Source organism: Equus caballus, chromosome 14 (genome assembly GCF_041296265.1).
Source record: "Equus caballus isolate H_3958 breed thoroughbred chromosome 14, TB-T2T, whole genome shotgun sequence".
Taxonomy (NCBI): Eukaryota; Metazoa; Chordata; class Mammalia; order Perissodactyla; family Equidae; genus Equus; species Equus caballus.
Window position 1 is genome coordinate 63603365 of NC_091697.1, and position 25089 is coordinate 63628453.

Sequence of the window (25089 nt, forward strand, 5' to 3'; positions counted from 1 at the left end):
TCTTTTTGTATGTGTGGGGGAGGAAAAAAAAATTTCCTCTACCCTTTTAGGTTCTTTCACTGGAACCAGTGAAGTAAACTGAAAAAAGGTTAACAGGAGAAAAGGAATACAAATTTTATTTGATATTACTATTATAATTTGTATGTGCACAGAGGCCTTCGTAAAAATGAAGTGAAGACCCAGAGAAGTGGTTGAGTGTGGGGGCTTACATACTATTTTAACAAAGGATGATAAATTGTCTCACAAGACAAAGGAAAAGGGATTTGGGCTTCCAGAGGCGGTAAATTGTGGGAAGGTAAGTGTATGGGAGACTCATGGAAGAGAAGGTTTGTGTAAGAGGGTTTAGTTTCTGTATCCTCACCTTCCCCCTCTCCCGCCCTGAGAAGTGTTGTTCTTCCCTTTCAGCTAAGAGAGGAGGGGGCAGCTTCGCAAGGGAAGGGAAGGTTTTAGGCAGATGGAGGATGGGCAGAGAGCTCTTCCTGTGTCTGATTCTTTTCAATTGCCATCAGTGCAAAATAATCCTTATGCCAAAGTAGCATATTTGGGGGTGGCATATTCTGATCCCTTTCTGTGTTTGGTAGAATTTGGTTGTGCTAGAGACAGGTCGTTACCGTCTCCAGCATCCATCCTCTCCCTCTTACAGTGGGTGCATGGCTGCCTGGACTAAAGACAGCATCTTGCAGTCTCTTTGCAGCAAGGGGCAGCCATGTGTAAAAGTAGGCTGGCTTCCTGAGGGCTTCTGGGCGCAGACACACCAGCTCTAGACTGCGGACCTGGGCTCTTCTGAGATGGAGGGAGAACCTTCTATCTCGTTCATGCTGTTGTAATTTTGGTGTTTTGTTTCTTACTTGCAGGCAAACCTAATCGTAACAGGTATGTTGGTTTAACATTTGCATTTCTGAGGACCAAGGAGAGATTGGGATTGAAAAATCTAAATCTACCTGGGATGACCAAAGAAAACCATGCCAGTTAGAGGTGCACAGAATCTTATGACAGCCTAAGCTGAAGTTATTTTCTTTGCTAAATTATTTCACATTTATCCACTCACAAGTGTGGAGCGTGTCTCCTCTTTCCCTCTTACCCCTTGGCTTAGAAATGTTAGTAACAAATTAGTACATTAAAATGTTGATGTATTTGATGTGTCCTATTAGGCTGAAAATATCTGTGCACTTGCAACCGGCAACAAGCCAGGAAGTTTGATGTTCCCGACGCCTTCCACCTGGGTATTTTTTTCGCTCTTAGACGTAAGGAGAAGGCAACCAATTGCTTTTTCTTTTTTAAAGATTTCCTCCTATTATTGTGTTACTCGAACCAATTTCTTGTTCTTGGTTTCCTTTACAGAATTTGAATTTCTTTATTACCTAGTTTGACAGCTCAAACGAATGAGAACTTCCTTGACAGTGGCATGTTTTCTTATTTCTTAAACTAGTTCTTTCCTATATACACTGGCTGTCTAACCGTGTTGCGCTTACCTTCTTAACCATAAAGGAACAAGGAAATTCTGTCTTTTTAAAGGGGAGTGTCTGTGGGTGACATGCATACAGTGGGGAGGGGGCAGTCTATGAGCTATACCTCAAGACGAACAGCTTTATGAGAAAATTCTTTCCCTTCATTTTCAAGTACATAATACTTTCTTTTTTTCTATGGGAATTCCCATTAAGCCCAGACAATTATGGAATTGGGAACTTTATCAATGGAATTGGAGTCATGGGTCTTTAAAATAAGAGTGATAGTCTGCATGCCTCCGGACCCTGAACTAGCAGGGACCAAAAAGCAGACTGGGCCAACAGGTTGAGCCGTATTGGAAATTTTCATTGGTTTGGACGATGCCTGGGCTGGCTGCGGAGTCCAAATCGTTAGGCTTCCTACTGAACCCCCAGGTAGAAAAACACCAGTTATGTTGAATCATATCAAATTGCCATTTTGTTTTTAAGTTTAAAAAATTGTTAGGGGGCTGACCCCAGGGCCAAGGGGTTAAGTTCGTGCTTAGGTGGCCCAGGGTCTGCTGGTTCCGATCCTGGGTGCAGGCCTAGCACTGCTTGCTCATCAAGCCATGATGTGGTGGCATTGCTGCGGTGGCATTGCTGCATGGAAGAACTAGAATGACTTACAGCTAGGATATACAACTGTGAGCTGAGGCTTTAGAGAGAAAAAAGAAAAAGAGGAAGATTGGCAACAGATGTTAGCTCAGGGCCAATCTTCCTCACCCAAAAAACAACTTTGAAAACAAAAAAAGGTCAAATATTGGCAGTTTATTTGGTTCAACCTACAGATGAGGTTTTAGTTTGCGTACTTTTTTCAAGAAGAATTGACTTAAAATAGCAGGCATGAATATTACCAGGAACAAAATATTATATATAAAACAATGCTGAAAATGGATTTTTTTTGTTTGTTTTGGTGAGGAAGATTGGCCCTGGGCTAACATCTATTGCCAATCTTTCTCTTTTTGCTTGGGGAAGGTTGGTGTTGAGCTAACATCTGTGCCAGTCTTCCTCCAATTTGTATGTGGCATGCTGCCACAGCATGGCTTGATGAGTGGTGTGTAGGTCCACACCCAGGATCTGAACCTATGAAGTGTGGGCTGCCGAAGTGGAGTGTGCAAACTAAACCACTACACCTCTGGGCTGGCCCCAGAAAATGCATATTTTTTAAATGAGTAACTTATAGATAAGGAAAATAAGGCTCAGAGAGTTGAGGTTCTTTGCCCAAGTGTACAGAGCTGGGAACTGGAAGAGTCATTATGGAAACCTGGATCTGGCTGAACCTGAAACCCATGATCTTTTCATCAAGGCTCACTGCCCCTTCCTTGTATTCAATGTCGTAGTCTCCCTGGTCAAGTTTAGAAGAGAGAAATCACTGCAGAAATGTTCTGAAGCTATTGAAAAGCCTTGGGCTTGTATACAACTAAGTTACATGACTGCTTAAAATGAAAGCATTTCATCATGTTGTTCATGTTAATCATCTTTTTTAAATGTACAAATAACTTATTTTCTTATGAAAGTAGAGTGTTGAAGAAAAACATCCAGAAAGTACAGGTAGGCAAGAGAGAAGACGTTTGGCAGTCACGACCTCACCAGCCAGAGACAAACACAGTTAACATGTGGATGTGTGTCCTTGTCTCTGGTGCGCGTTTACTTAACATATGTTTATGGAGCTCCCACTCTGTGCCAGGCACTGTCCTCAGAGCTGGGAGACCTCACAGAACAAGAAGGCGTAGTCTTGGCCCCTGGGTCTAGAGGAGGGCAAAGTCAATAAACAAGTCAGTCAACGAACACATTGACTACAAATTGAGATATTTGAAACCAAGTGTGATACAGAATGATGAGGTGAGAGAGGAGCAGGGAACATCCTAACTTAGACGAGGGGGTCAGAAAAGGCCTTCTTGAGAAGGAGACATTTCTGCTGAGAGCGGTCAATAGTGACGCCAAGAGCTGACTGTCCAGGCAAACATACAGCTGGGGCAGTGAAGCGGATCAGAACACCCCGCTCCAGACGAGCCCTCTTTGGCATACTGATTATTTTGAGCTGAAGGCACTTGAGAAACAGCAGATGCAGGAAGGGCTGTCTTCCTTCTGCTTTCTCCCTCAAAGCAGGGCATATCTTTCCTGTGGGAAAAGTGCCCCCCTTCCCCACCCTCTCCGCCCTGTGCCAGGAAGGGGAGAACATTCCTATTATCAGAGACAGGCAGTCGACGCAAGATGAGTCTGCACAAACAAACCTTGTGAAAATGACCCTGTTTTCCATTAGTTTCCCCCATGTATTTCCTAGTCACTTGCCTACAATTTACTGCTCTTAGCACAAACCCACTTTTCCTTTGTCTTCATGTCTCTACAATTGACCACTCTTTGTTAAAGTGGTGTATAAGCCCTTGGGTCTAACTGCCTCTTTGGGGTTTCCACTTCTCTAGGAAGCCCCTCCTGCCGTGGGAGAATATTAACATCAAATACAATTTGCACGCTTTTTCTCCTGTCTGTCTGTCTTTTGTCAGTTCAGTTCATAGGCCCAGGCGCAGAAGCTGAGAGGTAGAAGAGAAGGCTCTCTTCCCCTCCAGCTTGAAGGAGGCTGGCACAGTTGACAGACTTCCCAGGAGGAGGAAGAGGAGGCCAGTGTGGGAGTGAGGCCTGGAGTGAGGCAGGGGACGTGGGCCAGGACCTGTGGTCCACACTTGCGCAGGGCTTGGAAGAGAGCTGGAATTCTGTCCCATGGGGACAATAATTTTCTATGTCATTTAAAAAACAAAAATGGAATAATTCTGTGTACATGATCGTTTGTAACTTGTTTCTCTTCATCATCAATATGTCCATGTTGGGTCCATAGTCTTTGATGCACGAGCGTCCTTACCCGGGTGACCCTGTCTCTTTGTTGCTCTCTCACTGCCTTTGCAAGAGAGAGAACTAGACTGCCTATTTCTACCAATAAAATATAAATTAGGAAAGAGAAAAACTGCCACTTCGCTGTATGTGCGTCTATGAACGTAGTTCCCCTAGGACCGAGGAAAAACCCACTTACCGGGTTTTCCCGTCAGGAAAAGTTTCTTCTTCTTGCTGGCTTGTCTCCTGCCCTCTCTGAAGCCCAGGCAGAGGATAAAATTGAATTTGTACACAATGTTAATATCATTAATTAAGTTGTAAGACCTCAAAATCACGTTATCTATCTGCTCTTATTTTCTTCTGAATCTCACATGACAAAACTCAGAGTTTAGCCAGAGCGATTCTCTGATTTCTCCAAGACGTTTGCCCACCTGTCTGCCGTTCAGCTGGCGGATCCGTGGGGCAGCTGGGGAGATGGTTTGCTTCGCATCACTGTGCTCTTTTTGGTCACTGTCACTGTTTTCAGTTGATAATCACTGAACAGCCACAGGCCAAATGGCTCCTGCCAGGGCTGGGACATGAGTTGCTTTTAGAGTTTCAGCATTGACAATCACCATATCCAGTGCTACCAAGACGAACTTCATAGGCTCAAGTGAAAAAGACAACGTTTTGAGCGACAAGTACAGCAAAAGTGATTTGGTGTATTTTGGGTGGTACTCGGTGACAGGCTTACCCAAGACAAAGCAAACAAACAAAACAGGCCAGGGACCATTTTATACCCGGTGGGTAATTTCCCGGGGCTGACACAGGTGTCAGAGAAGAGAAATTCTTTCTGGTTTGTGCACTGGAAAGCTGTGCTCATTTGCGAGAAAAGGCACCTCCCCATTCTCACAGACCCAATCTGAGGGAAAAACCACCCTTGGTCCCCACCCAGCTGGAATTCCCCTCTTGGCCCACTTTTCAGTAAAACCTGGATCTGAGATGTGACAGCTGGCTGTAGCTGTAGTCCTATGAGCCCAGAACATTCCATGACTGGTGTGTGTGTGTGCGTTGCCGGGGGTGGCCACACACACTGCAGATCCAGACCAGTCTGAGATTTAGAAGATTTGGGACCTTTACACCTGGCAGTTGTTTTCCTGAGTTATCATAAGGAAACAAAATCAAATTAACCCAAATAAGTTATTGCTTTTAATGGCTTTTTTTTCAAATAAAACCTAAGTTTCCTGGCCATCTGTCACATGTGGAGAGAGGAAGACTCATGGAATATTTTTTATTAAGCAAGTCTGAGGCCCAGAAAGAGGACAAGAAAACTGCCATGTATGATGCAGGATCTAGGGAAGCTGGAAGATTCCAAAATGGGTGATCTCAGGTGCAGCATTGAATGGGGAGGGAAGTCAGTATGTGGATTTTCTCTGCTGCATGGCTTCCCAAAACACAGGAGACCCTATTTAGTTGGGATCATTTAGAAGCAATGCCCCATACTACTGAAGTCGTCATTAGAAAAATGCAGGGAGTTTTCATTGGCCTTAGGAATCTTGAACAATTTAATAGATTTACTCCCAGGAATTATTAAGAAATGGGAAGTTTGGGCCTCTGTGCAAGGTTGAAATGAGAAGTGACTTTGGTCCCTCATGTCTTTGGTTCCCTGGCAATGGGTGCTGGCTGTAGGAGTTGCGGCCTCATGGAGAATTAGATGAGGGTGGCTGTGCTGCTGCAGGGCTGAGAGAGCCCGTACTGGCTGCAGGAGCTGGGCTGGAGGCAGCAGCCGTGAGACGTGGCTCAGCCTCCGGGCCCCGTGGGGAGGCCCCGGCAGCCCGTGTGCAGCTTTGGTTCCCAGGGCTTTCATTTCTCTAGTCCCTTCTCTGAAAAGGAAACTTTTTCTGGAAATGTTTATTTTTAGGACATAAACCATGGTGTTGAGACATGTTTTCGAGCCTATTAAGAAAAACCTCATGCCGTGATACAGGATTATTTACCTGGTTTCCCATTCACATTTTGCCCTCATGTGTTCCTAGACAATGGAAACTTAATTCCAGTATTCTAAGATTTGAGGGACCTAGTGAAATAGTAGAGTTTTCTGATGTCATTGTGCTATTAAAAATAAATAGCAATAATCTCAATTATCCCATATTATGGGCTCAAGAGTCACTCTGGATATGTCACTTTTCCAGATTGCTCTGTAGTTATCTAGGCTTGGGAATTGATCTCCTGATTTTGGTGGTTTGTAAACATATTAGCTGTTTATATGGACATCTATTTGAACTATTACAGACTTCCTTTTCTTTTTTTTTCTGGGAAAGATTTGCCCTGAGCTAACGTCTGTTGCCAATCTTCCTCTCTGTTTTTTCCTCCCCAAAGCCCCAGTACATAGTTGTATATTCTAGTTATAAGTCCTAATTCTTCTATGCGAGTTGCTGCCACATCATGGCTACCAACAGACAAGTGGTGTGGTTCCAGGACAGGGAATTGAACTTAGGATGCTGAAGTGGAGCGCACCGAATTTTAAACACTAGGCCATCAGGGATGGCTCTAGACTTCCTTTTCTTGATCACTGCAGAACAAGTGAAATGCTTGTGATTGTTTGTTAAAGACACTGATGTGAACTTCAGACAGTTTCTGCAGGTGCAGAAAGTGTGGACTTAGATAGGAGATAGTCTAGCATAATGGTCACCAGCAAGCCTTCTGGGACCAGAGCATCAAATTCTGGCTCCTCTGCTAACCAGCTCTGACTTTTGGTAAGTTACTTCTCTGTGACTTAATTTCACTACCTATAAAATGGGGTGGGAGAGTGTGGTGGCCATTAGGATACGCTTTGCAAACCTCCAACTGCAGGGAGTGTAACTGACCAAGAGCCCAGCCGCGGTGCACTGACATCTGTCACCAGGGTTCACTGAGGCCAGGCCCCGACGGCTGCTCCTAGCCTACTGAGTGTGGCAGAGATATTAAGGCACACCCAATTCTGGGACAAATGAAGCTCTTTTGTTGAAGGAAACAGTTGCTTAAACTTCAGGTCTCAGTAAAGTCATAGGATTGTAGCACTATATGCATTTTGAGAGGCTACCAAGCCCAACACTTTGCCCTTAAGCAAAGGTGAGTTGTCCCAACAAGATCAAAATCAAACTCGTTTCAAAGTTTCTGGAGAAGGTTTGCATAACTCGAGGCAAAATGTAAATTCTTGAGCTACTGTTACATTTAACAAAAAATGCAAACTGAGTCAGTTATTTAAACAATGGTTGTATTAATCCGGTCCATGTAATAGCTTGCTGGTGATGTTTGATGGTTAATGAGATGTGATAGAACATGTAGTTGACAATAATTTTAATTTTGGAAGTCTTTTGGAATTAGGTTTTTTTTTTTCCAACTAGTTATGACATTTTTCAAAGCTTTACCCTCTGGATTTCGGACAAACCCCTGAGGCGTAGAGTGTGGTAGAAAGAGGCTGGGCTTTTGGACCAGAACACCTGGATCCAAGTGCTTTTCCCTGCAGTTGAGTCTCTTGGCAACTCATTTAGCTTCTTGGAATTCAGCTTCCTCATCTATAAAATGTTAACACTAATGTGTTCCTGAACTTTTTTTCATTTTTAAAGCTTGGCACCTGAGCTAACAACTGTTGCCAATCTTCTTTTTTTTTTTTTTCTGCTTTTTCTCCCGAAATCCCCCCAGTAGATAGTTGTATATTTTAGTTGTGGGTCCTTCTAGTTGTGGCATGTGGGACGCTGCCTCAGCCTGGCCTGATGAGCAGAGCCATGTCTGCGCCCGGGATCCGAACCAGAGAAAACCCTGGGCCACCAAAGTGGAGCATGCGAACTTAACCACTCGGCCATGTGGCCGACCCCCATGAACATTTTTTTTTTACCAGATTTTTCTGTGACTTGAGGGCAGATTGTATAAAAAAGGACTTTGTAACAAGTTCCTATTACTGTTTGTTTGAGGAAGACAATGTTCATCTAATTTGTCACTCAGAAAGAGAAACGACAGGTTTGTTGTTAATTCCATTCAATCACAAGGCACTCGTCTCTAACACAAGTGATTCTTAACCAAGTTAAAAAAAAAAAGAAAACCATAAAGGGGAGGTATGCATACAACATTCCTGGTAGGTGAGGCCTAGCTCTCTTCCCAAGATGCCAGCAACAGCAGCAGCACTGAGCACGTGGTGACCCCATTGCTGCATCACTGTGCTCATTACCTCATTGAATGCTTCCAACAGACCTGCAGAATTGTGAGTCATTATCCCCATGTGATGTGACAGTGCGTAAAAAGATAGGGTACTTTGCCAAACCTCACCATTAGGAAGTCACAGAAGAAAAATTTGAATCTAGAGGTTTGGGTTCTAGAATCCATACTCTCAACGCTTGATAACTTTGCCTTTGAGCTCACAAGTCACTGGGTTTAGGAATATTGTCTTCACTGGCGCATCTCTTCTTCCAGAACTCTTGGAAATATCAAGGTCCTTTGGCTGGGCCAGGTCTGATCTAAAAATGCAGAATTTTTCTCGTTGTTCTAGTGGATGAATGGCACAAATTTCCATGAACTTTACTTGATATTGGGCCAGGTCTTTTTTTTTTTTAAATGTGTATCTTTTTTTGGGGGGAAGATTAGCTCTGAGCTAACATCTGTGCCCATCTTCCTCTATTTTATATGTGGGACACCTGCCACAGTGTGGCTTGATAAGCGGTTCATAGGTCCATGCTCGGAATCCGAACAGGTGAACCTCAGGCCACTGGAGGGGAGCATGCGAACTTAACTGCTGCACCACCGGGCCAGCCCCTGGCTGGGCCAGGTCTGATCTAAAAATGCAGAATTTTTCTTGTTGTTCTAATAGATAAGTGGCACGCACAAATTTCCATGAACTTTATTTGATATTGTAGGGGAGGAAAAACTTTTCTTCTACTCTGTTACTCTCGTTTTTGGGGGCCTGTGAATTAAATTGACAAAAGGCAGATTAACAGGAGTAAAGGTGTACAGATTTTACTGATGTTAATAATTTTACACGTATGAAGGACTTCACAGAAAAGAAGTGAAAACCCCAAGAAGTAGTTAGACTTGGAGGCTTATCTACCTAACTTAGTGGGAGAAGGGGAGAGGGAGAAGAGGCAGTTATGGGGAAACAAATGACTTTGGAGAGATAAGTGGACACTCAGGAGACTAGATGGAGATATGCTAGTCTTGTGACAATGTCTGTTTGGGTGTGATTAGATTAGAGTTCTTCTCAGGGAAGGGATTTATGACAGTTAAGTTCTTTTGGGAGGTTCTGCTTTTAGGTAGATAAGAGATTTCAGCGACTTAAATGCCTTCAGCTCAAAATAATCCTTATGCCCAAATGGCATATTTTGGGATGGCATATTGTGATCCCTTTTAGTATGTTGGGCTGAGAACTAAGTTCTCAAGTTACCTAATAAATGTGATATTTAGAATTACTATCACTTGGTGCAACCTATGGAGATGATCATATTCCCTTTGCAGCTGGTAAACAAATCATTGTAGGGAGGGCTCCATCTCTGGGGAGGCAATATAGGCAGAAGCCCTGTCGGGGACAGAAGGTAGCCCTCCAGGTGGGGAGGCTGGCTGGCTGGAGGGGCCGCTGCCTGTGGTACATGCTCAGGGAAGGTCACATGGTGTGAGCAAGGACCCTGGCAAAGGGCAGACTGAGAGATGGGGGAGGGGGGAGGGAGAGCAGTGTGGTAGCAGAGGCTGGACAGTGCATGATGAACGCTCTCCCCGGGACCTCTCAAATCACCAGGAAAGTTATACACGCAGGAACTTGTGCTGGATCTTTTGGGGAAACTGATGAAGACAGTGGTGTCCAAGTCAACAGCATCCACAGACACACAAGTGGCACCACGAGGAAGTAAAAAATGGGAGACCTGTCAAACAGAAAAATACATTCATTTTGAGCATAAACGAAATATTTTAAAAAGAGTAAACCACACATTTGATGGTTAATTTTATGTGTCAAATTGACTGGGCAGAGGGATGCCCAGACACCTGGTAAAACATTCTTTCGGGGTGTGTCTGTGAGGGCATCTTGGGAAGCGACTAGTATTTGAATCAGTAGACTGAATAAAAAGATTGCCCTCACCAATGTAGGTGGGCATTTAATCCTTTGGGGCCCAAATAGATTGAAAAGGCAAGGAAGGGTGAATTTGCTCTCTTTTTGAGCTGTGACATCTGTCTTCTCCGGCCCTTGGACATCGGAGCTCCTGGTTCTCAGGCCTTGGGACACAGACTGAATTATACCACCAGCTTTTCAGGGTCTCCAGCTTGCAGATGGCATGTTATGGGACTTTTCAACCTCCATAATTGCGTGAGCCAATTCCCATAATAAATCTCCTCATATAACAATATATAGCCTATTGATACCGTTTCCCTGGAAAACTCCAACTAATATAACGCACTAGGCCATATAGGATACCTTAATATATTCCAAAAGGAACAATATCATCCTGACTATCTTATCTGACCATAATGGTCAATATAATTAGAAATTAGTAACAGAAGAATAGCTTAAACATCTCATGTGTTGGAACCAAATAACATTACTAAAGAACTCTTAGATTTAAAAGGAACTCATACATTTAAGAAGAACCCCAAATTAAGAAATATTTGGAACTGAATGACATGAGAGTTGAGGGGGTTGTGGATATGGACCCTGTGGACTGGAGTCAGGCTGACCTAAATCTCTGAGGTGCAAGAAGGCCAAAACTGTCATGAGTATTTGCCACTAGAATCAGCCTGTTGCTAGAGAATTCCGAAGCCTTGCTTTCAGTGTTTTACCACCAATAATGTTGCAAAGTCTTCACTGAGCAAGTGCACATCTAGATGCTTGGAATACCCACACTCTTGTGGAAAGATATGTTGTTTGTGAATTATTAGTTAGGTGACCATGACCCCTGGATCTCCTGGGGCAGTTCTGGTGTATGCCTGCTGTCCTGTTGAAATTATTCATAGCACCACTTTTTACTTTCACAAGTGTCATGGTGTGGATGACAAATTATGCCATCACCCTAAAAATCAGTCATCACTTAAGTTGGCTGTGCTCTGGAGGTGTTGATGTTTTTGTATTAAATAATGTATTTGTAAAATTATTATTGTGGTTTTCTTTTGGTAATTGTTTTTGTTCTTATGTAATTGCTCCATTATTACCATTTTGATTGATTTGTTCCTCTCTTGTAATTGTTTGTTATCAAGCCTTTATTTTCCCCATGGGAAAGTTGGAATGGATGAGGTGGGCAAGCTATGGGGGACTTTGTCCCCCTAAATGGAATATGTTCAAAAAGGTTTAAGTTATATTTCTCTGAGGTTCCTCCCCTTTGTGAGGCTGACTTCCTGTTTCAGTGCATTCTCATTTCTGAGACAGAAGAGCACACATCTCAGAATTCTTAACATTTAAAGTCCACCGAGGAATTTATTTTCTTTGATGCGGATGAAATCTATTTAAATTTCACCACCGGTGCAGAAAAACAGTGAGAAATACAAAGCAGAACAAATGGACCTGATTCGTCATTTAGGGCATGAGAGCGCCCCATTCTGGGAGCCAACAATGTGGTATTTTCAAGGACCTCTGCCTCTGATTTGGGAACACAAACATTTCCTTTTCTCCGGAGATGCTCTTGTTTATGATCTGCTTTAGACATGCACTCCTGAGTTTACGTCAATGGAAATTTCTGGTTGAAATGTGCTCTGGCATCTCTCAATGAACATTTTTATTCATGCTCTGTATTGACAGTGGTTTAGACCTACTCTTGCCATTAATGAATCTGGAATAGGCATAACCAGTGTATTGTGCATAGGTAAAGACAAGTCCTAGGCCACATCCTCAGGGCTAAAAAGGAATCTGGGATGGCCTAAAGGAATTCAGGGCCTAACCTGAGCTGAACGCAATGTTGCTTTCTTCCTCTTTCCCGCAGCTCCTGGACTTGGATTTTGCTTGCAAAGGATGTTCCTTTACGTTCCTAAAGGACCTCATGGTTTACAACCAGAGCCAATTTGGATTGAACCGTTTTTCTCTATTGTAAGTGGGTGGCCCTGGATTCCCAAACCCACCACCAGAGACTGTAATTCAGGAGATCTGATGAGGGGTCTCAGGATCTGTTTGTTTTTAAAGATTGGCACCTGAGCTAACCACTGTTGCCAATCTTCTCCCCGAAGCCCCCCCATTACGTAGCTGTATATTGTAGTTGTGGTCCTTCTGGTTGTGCTGTGTGGGACGCTGTCTCAACATGGCCTGATGAGAAGTGCCACGTCCGCGCCCAGGATCCAAACCGATGAAACCCTGGCCCCCGAAGCGGGGCGCACCAACTTAACCACTTGGCCATGGGGCAGGTGCTTTGGGATCTGTTTTAACAAACATGTCCCTCCCTAGGATTCTGTGGTAGGCATTCCTTGGATCACATTGTTTTGGCGGGAGGACCTTTAATCTCATTGCCAGTAAATCCCTGGGGAAGCAGAGTTGCAAACTAAAACAGCCCAACCGAAGAATTCCTCCGCAGACTTGGCTCACAGCCTCAGAATCATCAGATTCAGAAAGAGGGGCAGAACATGGCGATTTTGTTTTGGCGGCCTGTGTTTTCTGCAGGCCCAGAGTAAGTTAGGAGAGCCGTGTGCCTGTGACAGCTTGAAAGATAGGGAGATTTAAATACCTAGGAAAATGAGCAGCTAAAGCTTCAAGTGTTTCAACCTTGGGCAGTGCTTGTGTCCTAGCTGAATAAATTAGAATCTCATCAGGGAATTACAGTGTCTAGTTATATTGTTTGGTGCTGTATTCATTATTGGTGCCAAGTGCCAAAAAAGAAAAATATTATCAAACATGAAATAAGAAAGTGTTTATGGGATCCTAAATACTTAATGAAAACCAAATTCGTGGGAGGAAAAACTAAGTTCCATGCTTGTTCATTTCTTTAAATCAGGGTCTAGATGGTACAAATGTTATAAGTAAAAATATCCACCTGATGAGCTCCCAGATTTGAAAGAAAGCAGAATTGTCTACAGCAAGTCCCCTTTGGTTAGTCCTGGTTGCTTGGCCTCCAGAGAATTATTTAATCTTACTGTCTCAGGTCCTGTTTGTGAAGTTGGAAGCAGAGGATGGGAGTGACAGATTTTGTCCTTTATAATCGTCATGGGTTGATTTATTAATATTTACCCTAATGTCAGCAAGTCTCCACATGTAAAAAACCTGACGGTACCCAAACAAAAGACTATAACAATATTGATTTAGAAACAGATACACCTCCTATTTTTCCAGGAAGACAGTGTTCCTCGTTTTAGGTATCCACCTCAGCGGCAGGTGTGGTCATGTGCGAATATTTACTTGCAGCAGAACCAAATAGAAAGCTCATGGCCTTTCCCACAGTTTTATGCTATTTTATAGCTTCAAGGGCTTTACAAGTGTCCTTATCTCATATTCCTCACCTCTTCCCTGTATAACATTTAGCAAACTTTTAACCTTCATTAGGCTCCATGTAAAAACGGAAGAAGACTCTAGTTCTGATTGGACCCGGTCATGTCCTTTCCTTCTCTGGCTAGATCACGGGAGGGCGTATTTCCAAAATCTTTCTGGAGACTACAACTTGACGTAGAGTTTGGATTCCCACCCAATTTAATACTCTTCCCTTCAAAAAGAGACAGGAATCAATTGCTCAGAAAGGTTTACTGTTGCTCCAAATGACCACCACATTCATCGCACTTTGAGAGATCTGTTTTCATATCACTTGTGCTTTGAAATTATTGATTATTCCTGGGGCCGGCCTGGTGGCACAGCAGTTAAGTTCACATGTTCCACTTTGGCGGCCCGGGATTCGCTAGTTTGGATCCCGGGTGCAGACACGGCACAGCTTGGCAAACCATGCTGTGGTAGGCGTCCCACGTATAAAGTAGAGGAAGATGGGCATGGATGTTAGCTTAGTGCCAGCCTTCCTCAGCAGAAAGTGGAGGATTGGCGGTGGGTGTTAGCTCAAGGCTAATCTTCCTCAAAAAAAAAAAAAAAAGAAAAAGAAATTAATGATTATTTTTGACATTGAAAGTACAAGGAAGAATATCAGGAGCCTTGAGGGGGCTCAAGCCCCACAAAGAGTCCACATACAGTGTTATTTTCTTGTAAAATTCATTTAAAAATCCATTCGGGCAGTAGGATCAATACAGTCACAAGCCTGCAAGACAGGCCTGCCTTAAGCTGAATTTCATGTTGTGGCCTTAGAGAAAATAGTGTTAGAGGAAGCATCAATATCTAGTACTACTCACTGGTCATACAACAAGATGTAAAATACAGTGGAAAATCTAAGTTTTCCTAAAAGTTAAAAAACAGTGATAGCAAATGGATATGTTTGTTGACCCAAAGCTTATTCACTTCTTTTACCAAGGTTGCCTATAGAATTCTGCTCCTGGGGAGGCATTTGAACCAGGATGGAGTCAAATTTACTGGGCTTTGTTCACTAGGTCACTGTTGGATGGGGTGACGCAGGTAGAAATCACCTGGCATTTGTTGTGAGTTAATCCCTCTTCCTCCTTGCTGTTTAATTTTCTTTACTCCAGGGTGACTTCTGGATTCACACAACATTTTATTCAGTTCTGCAGCCACTCGGCTTTGATTGCGCAGTCAGTAATCTGCCTTCAATTTTCTTCTGTCAGTAAACTACCTCTCTGGAACAACTGCCTGGCAAACAAATTGGGTCACAATATGCTTATCTGTAAAGCTGACAGCACATTGCATCCTCCATGCCACGTTACACAGATCAACCGTGTCAGAGCCCCAATGTTATCATGTGACTGTTGTTCTTACTTCTTAATTTAGCAAGAAATGGCTTAATTTCCCATGAGTGAGTTTAACCCTTGAGTGAAACTTTGCCACATTTAAAAATGAGGCAAAGTGCAGTGGCAGAAAGGCAGATTGTTCGTTCACCACTGTTCTCTCCTGAAATATTTAGCAGAACCATTTAACGCCAAGCAGTCTAGGAAATTTTTTCACACCTCCCTGACAGCTCATGGGCTCTGACTGACTTCCTCACAGAGCACTCACTGAATAAATAGCATTTTAACCAGTCCAGTGCTGATGGGGAGGAAGACTGGAACCTGTGAATATCTCTTTTGTTTTTTGGAAGTGCCGCTGTAAGGGCAAGAGTCCATGCTCTGCCTTCAATCTAAAATAACCCATTGAAATGTTAATCTTTAAATTGAGAATATATATCACTTATCATGATGTTTTCTTCTGGGTTCAACCACATGGACTTCCCCTCCCCAAAGCCGACCTGGCTGAGTGCCTGCCTTGGCAACAGCAGAGACAGTCACTGAACCTTCAATAGAGCATCATTCGCCTGCGGACCAGCCGGCCACTTGGTGGCTAGACTATTACATTGGACCTCTTCCAGCATGGAGTGGGAAGAGATTTGTCTTCTTTGGATTAGGTATGTGTTCTCAATATTGATCTGCCTTCATTACCCATAATGTTTCTGTCTTATTCACCAGCGTGGTGACTTCATTCCACACTCCACACCATATTGCTTCTGATCAAGAAGCTCATTTCATGGCAAAAGCATTTCAGCAGAGGAGACGTGCCCATTGAATCCACTGGTTTTCACCACATCCTCCAACACTCAGAAGCTGCTGGTTAACAGGACAGGATCATGGCCTATTGAAGCCCCCTGTTAGCTGCCAGTTAGGAGAGACACCCTGAAAGCAGGTGGTTCTGTCACACAGGATGCAGTAGATGCTGTGAAGCAGAAGCCAATATCCGTGTGCCTCTCCTATAGCCATGGGTCCAAGAGTCAAGGTTGGGAGCAGCAATGGCTCCTTTCATGATTACAACTAATAACCTACTTGTAGAATTCTTGCTTCCCATCTGCTGCAGGAGATCATAGCAGCATTCTTGCTAGGCTTTAAGCCTAAGGAAAAAGAAATTCCAAATGGGTGACTGGTGGGGTATGTGATCTGCTGATCCTCATAGTCATTATACCAGATTGCTTGTGCTTTGGACTCTCAGGCCAGAGGGGAATATGTTATTGGGAATGAAGGCAAGGGACTTAGGAACGCCTGGCCCTTGCAGGAACAGAACGCTGCCTGCATACCTTGCTGATTGTCCTTAAGATACTCCCCAAGGGAATGACCTGGGATGGTCTGGTGTGCTTCAGGGGATGAAGAATAGAACCTTTGGACTCTGGCCTGCGTGTCCCTGCAGGCATGAGTTTCTGCTGTTGTAATTGCTTGTGATTCTTTACCCAAATTTATTCTTTACGCAAATAAATATGTGGCAAACTGAGGGACCTCACCTCAGTCCTTGAGGCTGATGGTCCCCTGTCCCATTGAATAATATAGATTGTGTTCTGTCTATTAGTTCTGTCCACCCCTTCGGCTGGCTGCCTAGCTGGTCTTGGCCGCAAGTGGTGCCCAATGTGGGGCACGAAGGAAGAGCCGCCAAAGAGCGACGGTGGAGTTTCAGCGGTGCGGAAGCTGGAAGCGGTGTGAGGCCTCAAAAGATTCCCCGTGTCGGTAAGTGCTTCCAGAAGTTTCAACAGGGTAAATGGGTAATTTTGAAAGTACAGAACGGTATCGCCCTTACATCTGCTTACTCAGGCAATTGCTGAGGGCAGTGGGGGCTAAGGTCAGTAAAAATCAATTGTTTGAGTTGTTGCAAATCATAGAGAACCATTGTACTTGATTTCCTACTCTAGGTACGTTAGATTTACAATCATGGGAAAAGGTGGGAACTGAATTAAAGAAAGAATATCAGACAGGCATTCTGATGCCTGTGACTATATGGAACACTTGATCATTAATTCGTTCCGTACTAGAGCCCCTCCAAACCCAGGACTCCTCAAAGGGGAGCGAAGGAGAGACAGACAGCGAAGGTGGGGCCTCCTTTACTGATCACATAAAGAGCCCTGATTATGCAGTCCTTGAAGAGACGGCTACTAAAAGGAAGAGCACATGTGGCCGTCAGCACCTGAGCCTGATGATATATTTCCACCACCCGCTCCGGTCCCATTCCCTCCTCCACTCATTCTGGAGTTTGTTGGCGGCGCCATAGCTAAGCGTCCTCCGGCTCCCACACTTTCACCTTTACAAATGGGAATTAGACGAGCAGTAAAGGAGGGAGATCTGGAAGCCCTTCACGTGGCATTCCCCGTAACCGTTCATGAGAGAGGGGCTCCTGGTGTTGATCCTCAAAATCTCAATGGCATATGTAAGGCGGTTCATGATCCTTTCCCTTTTAAGATCTTAAAAGAGTTAAAACAGGCCGTTGAGAATTATGGAGTTAACTCTCCCTTCACAGTCGGGATAGTTCAGGGGATTGCTGAGGGCAATACACTGATCCCTGCAGACTGGTCAACTTTGGCAAAGACTGTCTTAGCCCCTGGGGAGTTTTTACAATTTCATACCTGGTGGCAAGATCACGCGGAGACAGCAGCCGCGCATAATCAGGCCGGACAGATTCCGATATCTTTAGAACAATTGATGGGCATCGGACCTTGGGCTGACGACAAAATCAGCTAAGGACGGAGGATCAAGCTGTAGAACCATTAAGACGCTGCTGCCTGAGAGCGTGGGAAAAGATTGAGACGAAAAGTATTGCCACGGTCTCATTTCAGAGAATCAGTCAAGGGCCTAAAGAACCATACACAGAATTTATTGCTAGACTACAAGAAGCTATTAAATGACAGATAACTAATGGAGAGGCAGCAGACACTATTTTACAATTACTGGCTTATGAGAATGCTAATTCTGATTGTAAGAAGGTGCTTGGGCCATTTAAGGGAAAGGGTAATTTGACTGATTATATAAAAATGTGCCAGGGAGTGGGAACTGAGACTTTGAAGGCGGAGATGTTAGCACAAGCCATGGCAGGTCTGCGAGTGGGCAAATTTCCCGGAGTATGTTTTAGTTGTGGGAAATCGGGCCACACTTGAAAGGAATGCAGGATAAAAAGGCAGAAAAGTGATAATGGCTCTAACCAAAAAGTGAGGAAAACACCTGCCATCTCTGGGCTGTGTCCTCGTTGCCAGAAAGGGAATCACTGGGCTAGTCAATGCCAATCTAAATGTTATAAGAATGGGAATGTACTATCAGGAAACTACCGGAGGGGCGGGCTCCCAGCCCCGACAGACGAGGGGGCCTTCCCTGCTTAGAAGCAGGAAAACGACACCAATAATTACACGGCCGTGCCTTGGATTTATCCCACCCCACAGCAGAGGTGCTGCAGTAGGCCTAACCAGCAGTGAGAATTGTATAGTCACTCCTGCTGAAACGCCTCCTCAGATTAACACTGGGATATCTGGTCGCTTACTTAAAGGCACGGTTGGACTACTTTTAGGGAGGTCAGGATTGACTTCACAAGGGGTTAGGGTGCATACTGGGTTTATAGATAGTGATTATCAAGGAGAAATAAAGGTTATGGTGTCTACATCAATTCCCTGGCAGATACAAAAGGGAGATAGCATTGCTTAACTTTTAATCTTGCCCTATATTGCTATAGGAAACTCACAACAAACTAGAGGGCAACGAGGATTTGGCAGTACGGGGCAAGCGGGGGTTTTCCTTACTGAAAAAAATTTAGAACCTCACCCAACCTGCAAAATGAACACCAATGGAAAAACATTTGATGGCTTAATTGATAGCGGGGCAGATGTCTCCATCATCAGCTCTAAACACTGACCTTATCACTGGCCTACCACTCCTCCCCTGATTTCTATTATCGGCCTTGGGGCAGCACAGGCGTTGAGGCAGAGTTCAAATATATTACATTGCACGAGGCCAAATGGACAAAAGGCTACCTTACAGCCTTATGTCACTGATCTTCCCATTAATCTATGGGGATGAGACTTGTTAGAACAATAGAAAGCAGAAATATATATTCCTCCTCAGGTATTCTTATAGTGAGCGATCACAAAAAATTATGGAAAAACAACAATATGTCCCAGGTTTAGGACTAGGAAAGCAATTACAGGAAACAGTAAACCCTGTAGCCCCTAATGGGAAACAGAATAAGCATGGGTTAAGATACTCGCCTTTTTAATGGAGGCCACCGCTCATATAAAGCTTCCCCCACCGACGCCTATAGCATTGGCGTGGAAATCTGACAAACCTGTGTGGGTGGAGCAGTGGCCTTTGAAAAAGGAGAAATTGGAAGCTCTTAAAGAATTAGTTAATGAACAGCTCGAAAAGGGGCATATCAAGAGACGCTTAGCCCCTGGAATTCTCCTGTTTTTGTAATTAAAAAGAAAACAGAAAAATGGAGAATGTTAACCGATTTGAGGGCTATTAATGCTACTATAATTCCTATGGGTGCCTTACAACCTGGATTACTGAGTCCTAATATGATACCAAAGGTCTGGAAAATTTTAGTCATAGATCTGAAAGATTGTTTCTTTACCATCCCCCTACATGAAAAGGATCAAATGCGCTTTGCTTTCTCTGTGCCCTCCATTAATTTGGCCGAGCCATACAAGAGGTTTCATTGGACTGTTCTACCACAAGGGATGTTGAATAGCCCTACTATATGTCAAAATTGTGTTGCTAAAGCTGTAGACCCCGTGAGGGCAAAGTACCCACAAGCGTATATTATTCATTATATGGATGACATCCTTTGTGCAGCCCCAGACACTAATTTATTGTCTACTGTCTTCCAAGAATTACAACTTCATTTGAATCATGCGGGGCTAAAAATAGCCCCAGAAAGGGTTCAACTCACCAAACCTTATCTCTACTTAGTCACAATAGTAGGAAAAACCACTATCTGACCTCAAAAGGTTCAAATTCAGAGGGACTCAATCACTACTTTAAATGATTTACAAAAATTGCTTGGTGACATTAACTGGCTAAGACCAAAATTAGGAATACCTACGTGTGCTTTATCACATTTATTCTCTCTTCTGAGAAGAAATTCCGATTTAAATAGCCCTAGAAGCTTGACAAAAGAAGCAAATCAAGAGTTCGAACTAATTGAGCAATATATTCAAACTGCCCAAACGCATAGAGTCAACCTTCGTATTCCAATTTCATTATATATTATTTCTACACCCCATTCACCAACAGGAATCCTAATGCAGCAAAATAATTTAATAGAATGGATATTCTTACTTAATAATATGTCTAAATCCATTCCCCCATACCTAGATCTTATTGTTGAAGTACTAAGTCGGGGAGGAGAAAGAACTAAACAACTTTCTGGAAATGACCTGGATACTCTTTGCTTGATGTTATCCCACAAAGAAGTATCACAATGTTTTCAAAATCATATGAAATGGCAATTGGCTTTTGCTGATTATGTGTGAAAAATAGATAATCATTTTCCCAAAATACCTGTATTAGAATTTTTACAAAGGACTCAGTGGATCATTCCAAAGATCACTAAATTGACTCCTATGTCCGGTGCCAATGTTATATTTACAGATGGCTCTAGTAATCATAAGGCTGGTTACACCGGAGCATATACCTGTGTCATAGATATCCCCGGATTATCAGCTCAGCAGGCTGAGTTAAAAGCGATCGCTCATGCTTTGCAAAATATCCAGGAACCTATTAATATTTTATCTGATTCCCAATATGCTGTTCAAGTAACACATTTGATTGAAACAGCACTTATCAAACTAAATCTTCCTGATTCTTTGTATGTTCTTTTCAATGTTCTACAAACCACCATTCGTAACTGGCACCACATATTTTACATAACCCGTATCAGAGCCCATACTTCTCTTCCAGGTCCTCTCACAGAGGGAAACGCCTGAGCAGATGTATTACTATTCCCAATTTTTTCTGATGCTCAACAATTTCATGCTTTAACTCACTGTAATGCTAAAGGTTTAAAGATGCAATATGACTTAACATGGGCCCAAGCTAATCAAATTGTACGAACTTGTCCCCCTTGTCAAGAAGTAAACATAGTCCCTGAAACTCATACAGGAGTTAATCCTAGAGGTTTAAAGCCTAATGACCTCTGGCAAATGGATGATACTCATATTCCCTCCTTTGGGAAGATGTCATTTGTACACATTTGTATTGATACTTTTTCTCATTATATTTGGGCAACTGCCACTACGGGAGAGACAGCCAAACATGTGATAATGCACCTTCGTAGTTGTATGGCAGTAATGGGCCGACCTAAAGCCATAAAGACAGATAACGGTCCGGCCTACACCAGCATCTCTCTTGCTAAATTCTTAACAGATTGGGCTATCCGCCATTCTACAGGCATTCCATATAATCCTCAGGGACAGCCCATAGTAGAACGAGCAAATCGAACTCTGAAAGCCATGCTACAAAAACAAAAAGGGGGAGATGCCACTATCTCCCCTCCACAAAGAATTTACAAAGCATTATTCACTTTGAATTTTTTGCAACCATATGAGGAAGGAACCCCAGCAGAAAAGCATTATGCACAAGAGCAGACGAAGAAAAACAAACCATCTATCTGTTGGTTCGATCCTGGGAGTAATACATGGAATAGGGGGTCACTAATAACAGGGGGACGAGGTTTTGCTTGTGTTTCACCAGGAGATTTAGAAAAGCCGATCTGGGTTCCTTCTAGACATCTTAAGCCATATCATGGGCACCTCGCCAAGAAAACATCGATTAATGTAGGACGTCCACCGCGAATGGACGTTTTCTTGGCGGGGTGCTCATGAACCACTGGTGATGCGTTTTCAGGGTTTAAGCCTGAAGACTACTAAAATCACATTCCCACTGCCACAGACACATCGTACATCAATTCCAACCTGGGGACAAATAAATAAATTGGCTCAACAAGCAGAGAAGGTGTTTGAACAAGAAAAGAAACCCGTCACTCCAAATAACTTGGCTCTGGCGATGTTCGCCCTGGTGTTGGTGGCCGTAAGTATATCCGGGGCCATAGCCCAGCCGAATAACAGTACTTATACATATTGGGCTTACATTCCTAACCCCCCATTGATCAGAGTAGTGAACTGGGGAGAAAATTCTGTCCCTGTATATGTTAATGATTCATCCTGGGTCTTGGGGCCCGAGGATGTCCGTCTACCTATATTTGAAAAGGAAGAAGGTACCCCATATGAAACAACTCATTTTGGTTTCGACCCTTGGCCTATTTGCATAAGAAGAGGAAGAGGCTGTTTAAATTTCACTACACAGGCTTGGCTATCTGCTTACATGCTCGATAGAAATCATAGCCAAGCACAGTTACATATGTTATCGGGTTACAGTTTCCACTATTCTATTGCCCCCCCAAACAATCTTACGGCTCCAAATCGTCCAGTGTGTGCTGGTCAAAGATTATGTGTGGATAAAATTGATCGAATACATTGGGATGTTTGTCGCGGGACGGAGGGGGTAATTTTGATTACCTATGGAACAGTATGGGACTGGTCCCCCAAAAGGTATACAGTCTCAAATTGCTCCCATACAGACTCTGCCTGCAATCCCTATAAAAGGTTAAGATGGCAAATTTCAGGGTGTAAGCACACCAGTATTACAACACATAGAGTATATCCCATTTTATGGCACGGGGAAGGATTTTCTCCTCTGCAACCTCAATTTAATATGGGTAGACCACAGATTGACTTATGGAAACTAGCCTTTAGTCTAAGGCGATTCAGAATTTAGGATGGAAACTATGAGAACACAAAATTGTCTTTCAACACATCCGCCAATTGGACTTTTTACATCAAAGCCTGAGTCCGAGATCCATATGTATTGGCCATAGGTACAGTATCTATTAATGAAGCAGATAAAACTGTGGATTGTAAGGACTGCAAATTATACACTTGTCTCAATAGCTCCTTATACAATGATTCTCACTCATATATGCTATTGAGGCGACGTTTGGGCGTTTGGCTTCCAGTAGGTCAAAATAGGCCGTGGGAAGGATCTCCGGATACCCACGCCTTACTACAAATAATTCAGAAAGTCTTAAAAAGATCTAAAAGATTTATAGGATTATTAATTGCTGCTATATCAGGCATTATAGCAATAGCATCCACTGCCGCTGTTGCTGGGATGGCACTGCATCAAACAATTCAAACCACTACCTTTGTTCAACAATGGCCCGAAAATGCCTGTGAAGCATGGAACAGTAGGATAAGAATTGATCAGGGAGTCAATGAACAGCTAGTGGATCTGCAAAATGCTGTATTAATATTGGGAGCTGAAGTACATAACTTAAAAAAGCTAGTCAGACTGCAATGTGATTGGAATGTTACTGAGTTCTGTATTACACCACATCCTTAGGATGATAGTGAGCATGCCTGGAGCACTATAAGGTGGCATTTAAAGAGCCACCTCAAGGACAATCTCACATTAGATATAGATTTATTGCAAGTTAAAGTAAAACATATGCAAGATGCTAAATTATCCTTGCTACCTGAATCTGAACTGTTTGATGGTATACATACTGTCTTATCAAAGATGTTTCCTACTGATTGGATAAAAACCATTGGCAGTGGCCTTATTGGAATTGTTATATCAGGATGTATATTTTTCATTATTTTCTGCTTAGTCCTCAGATACACGAGAAAAACCTTCTGAGACCTGACTAAGAGAGAAGCTGCCCGGATCGCCTACCTCCTCTTACAAAAACAAAAAGGGGGAAATGCTGCAGGAGATTATAGCAGCATTCTTGCTAGGCTTTAAGCCTAAGGAAAAAGAAATTCCAAATGGGTGACTGGGGGGGTATGTGATCTGCTGATCCTCATAATCATTATACCAGATTGCTTGTGCTTTGGACTCTCAGGCCAGAGGGGAATATGTTATTGGGAATGAAGGCAAGGGACTTAGGAACGCCTGGCCCTTGCAGGAACAGAACGCTGCCTGCATACCTTGCTGATTGTCCTTAAGATACTCCCCAAGGGAATGACCTGGGATGGTCTGGTGTGCTTCAGGGGATGAAGAATAGAACCTTTGGACTCTGGCCTGCGTGTCCCTGCAGGCATGAGTTTCTGCTATTGTGATTGCTTGTGATTCTTTACCCGAAAATAAATATGTGGCGAACCGAGGGACCTCACCTCAGTCCTTGAGGCTGATGGTCCCCTGTCCCATTGAATAATATAGTTTGTATTCTGTCTATTAATTCTGTCCGCCCCTTTGGCAGGCTGCCTAGCTGGTCTCGGCGGCACCCATCCTTGCAGTTTTGAGCTCTGCTGGTTTGACGATTTTGGCTCCTGACGGGACAAATGTTTCCGTTGAGTTGGAAGCTAAGACTGCCAAATATTCCTTTTAATCTACTACTGCCATTGAACTAACAGCCCCAAACTACAGCAGCAACAACAAAAAACGAGAGAAAGAAAAGAAAGGCTCTGAGAATGCAGACCCTTCGGGAATAAAGATTTGGGTCACCTCACCAGGTAAAGAATCATGACCAGCTGAAGTTCTTTCTGAGGGCAAAGAAAAGATGAAATGGGTAGGGTAAGAAAGAAGATGGTGGGGCTGGCCCCGTGGCTGAGTGGTTAAGTTCGTGCGCTCCACGGCAAGCCACCCAGTGTTTCGTTGGTTTGAATCCTGGGCATGGACCTGGCACTGCTCATCAAACCACGCTGAGGCAGCGTCCCACGTGCCACAACTAGAAGGACCACAACTAAGAATATGCAACTATGTACCGGGGGGCTTTGGGGAGAAAAAGGAAAAAAGATAAAATCATTAAAAAAAAAAAAGAAGGAAGATGGTTATAAATATATCTTTGTGATTAGTTACAGAAATGAAGGCTATAGCGGCTATGCATATTTTTCTCCCTTGCTTTGTGTGTGTGTGTGCATGTGTATCACGTGGTTTATGGTATATATATAATAAATGTATCTATAGTGACAATTTTGTTTTCTCTCTTCCACGT

The 25089-nt window shown here is 43.4% G+C and overlaps 1 protein-coding gene and 1 long non-coding RNA gene across 5 annotated transcripts in view; one reads left to right on the forward strand and one right to left on the reverse strand.

Moving 5' to 3' along the window:
- The first annotated feature begins 718 nt into the window (after positions 1-718).
- Positions 719-25067, forward strand: LOC102149489 (uncharacterized). 2 transcript variants are annotated; one of them, XR_011425109.1, is made up of 6 exons: positions 737-873; positions 12218-12321; positions 15546-15706; positions 16633-16787; positions 21987-22124; positions 23764-24311. It is a non-coding gene; the product is annotated as an uncharacterized lncRNA (long non-coding RNA). The 2 variants fall into 2 exon arrangements; XR_002799684.2 differs by lacking the exon at positions 21987-22124 and having other exon boundaries at positions 719-873; positions 23764-25067.
- Positions 9147-25089, reverse strand: part of GRAMD2B (GRAM domain containing 2B) — a 130731-nt gene continuing 114788 nt past the window's right edge. For all 3 annotated transcript variants that reach the window (XM_070233137.1, XM_070233138.1, XM_070233139.1), the window contains one exon: positions 9147-10174. In XM_070233137.1, the coding sequence (XP_070089238.1) occupies positions 9731-10174 (444 nt within the window). In that variant the 3' untranslated portion in view covers positions 9147-9730. The remainder of the gene's footprint in view (positions 10175-25089) is intronic.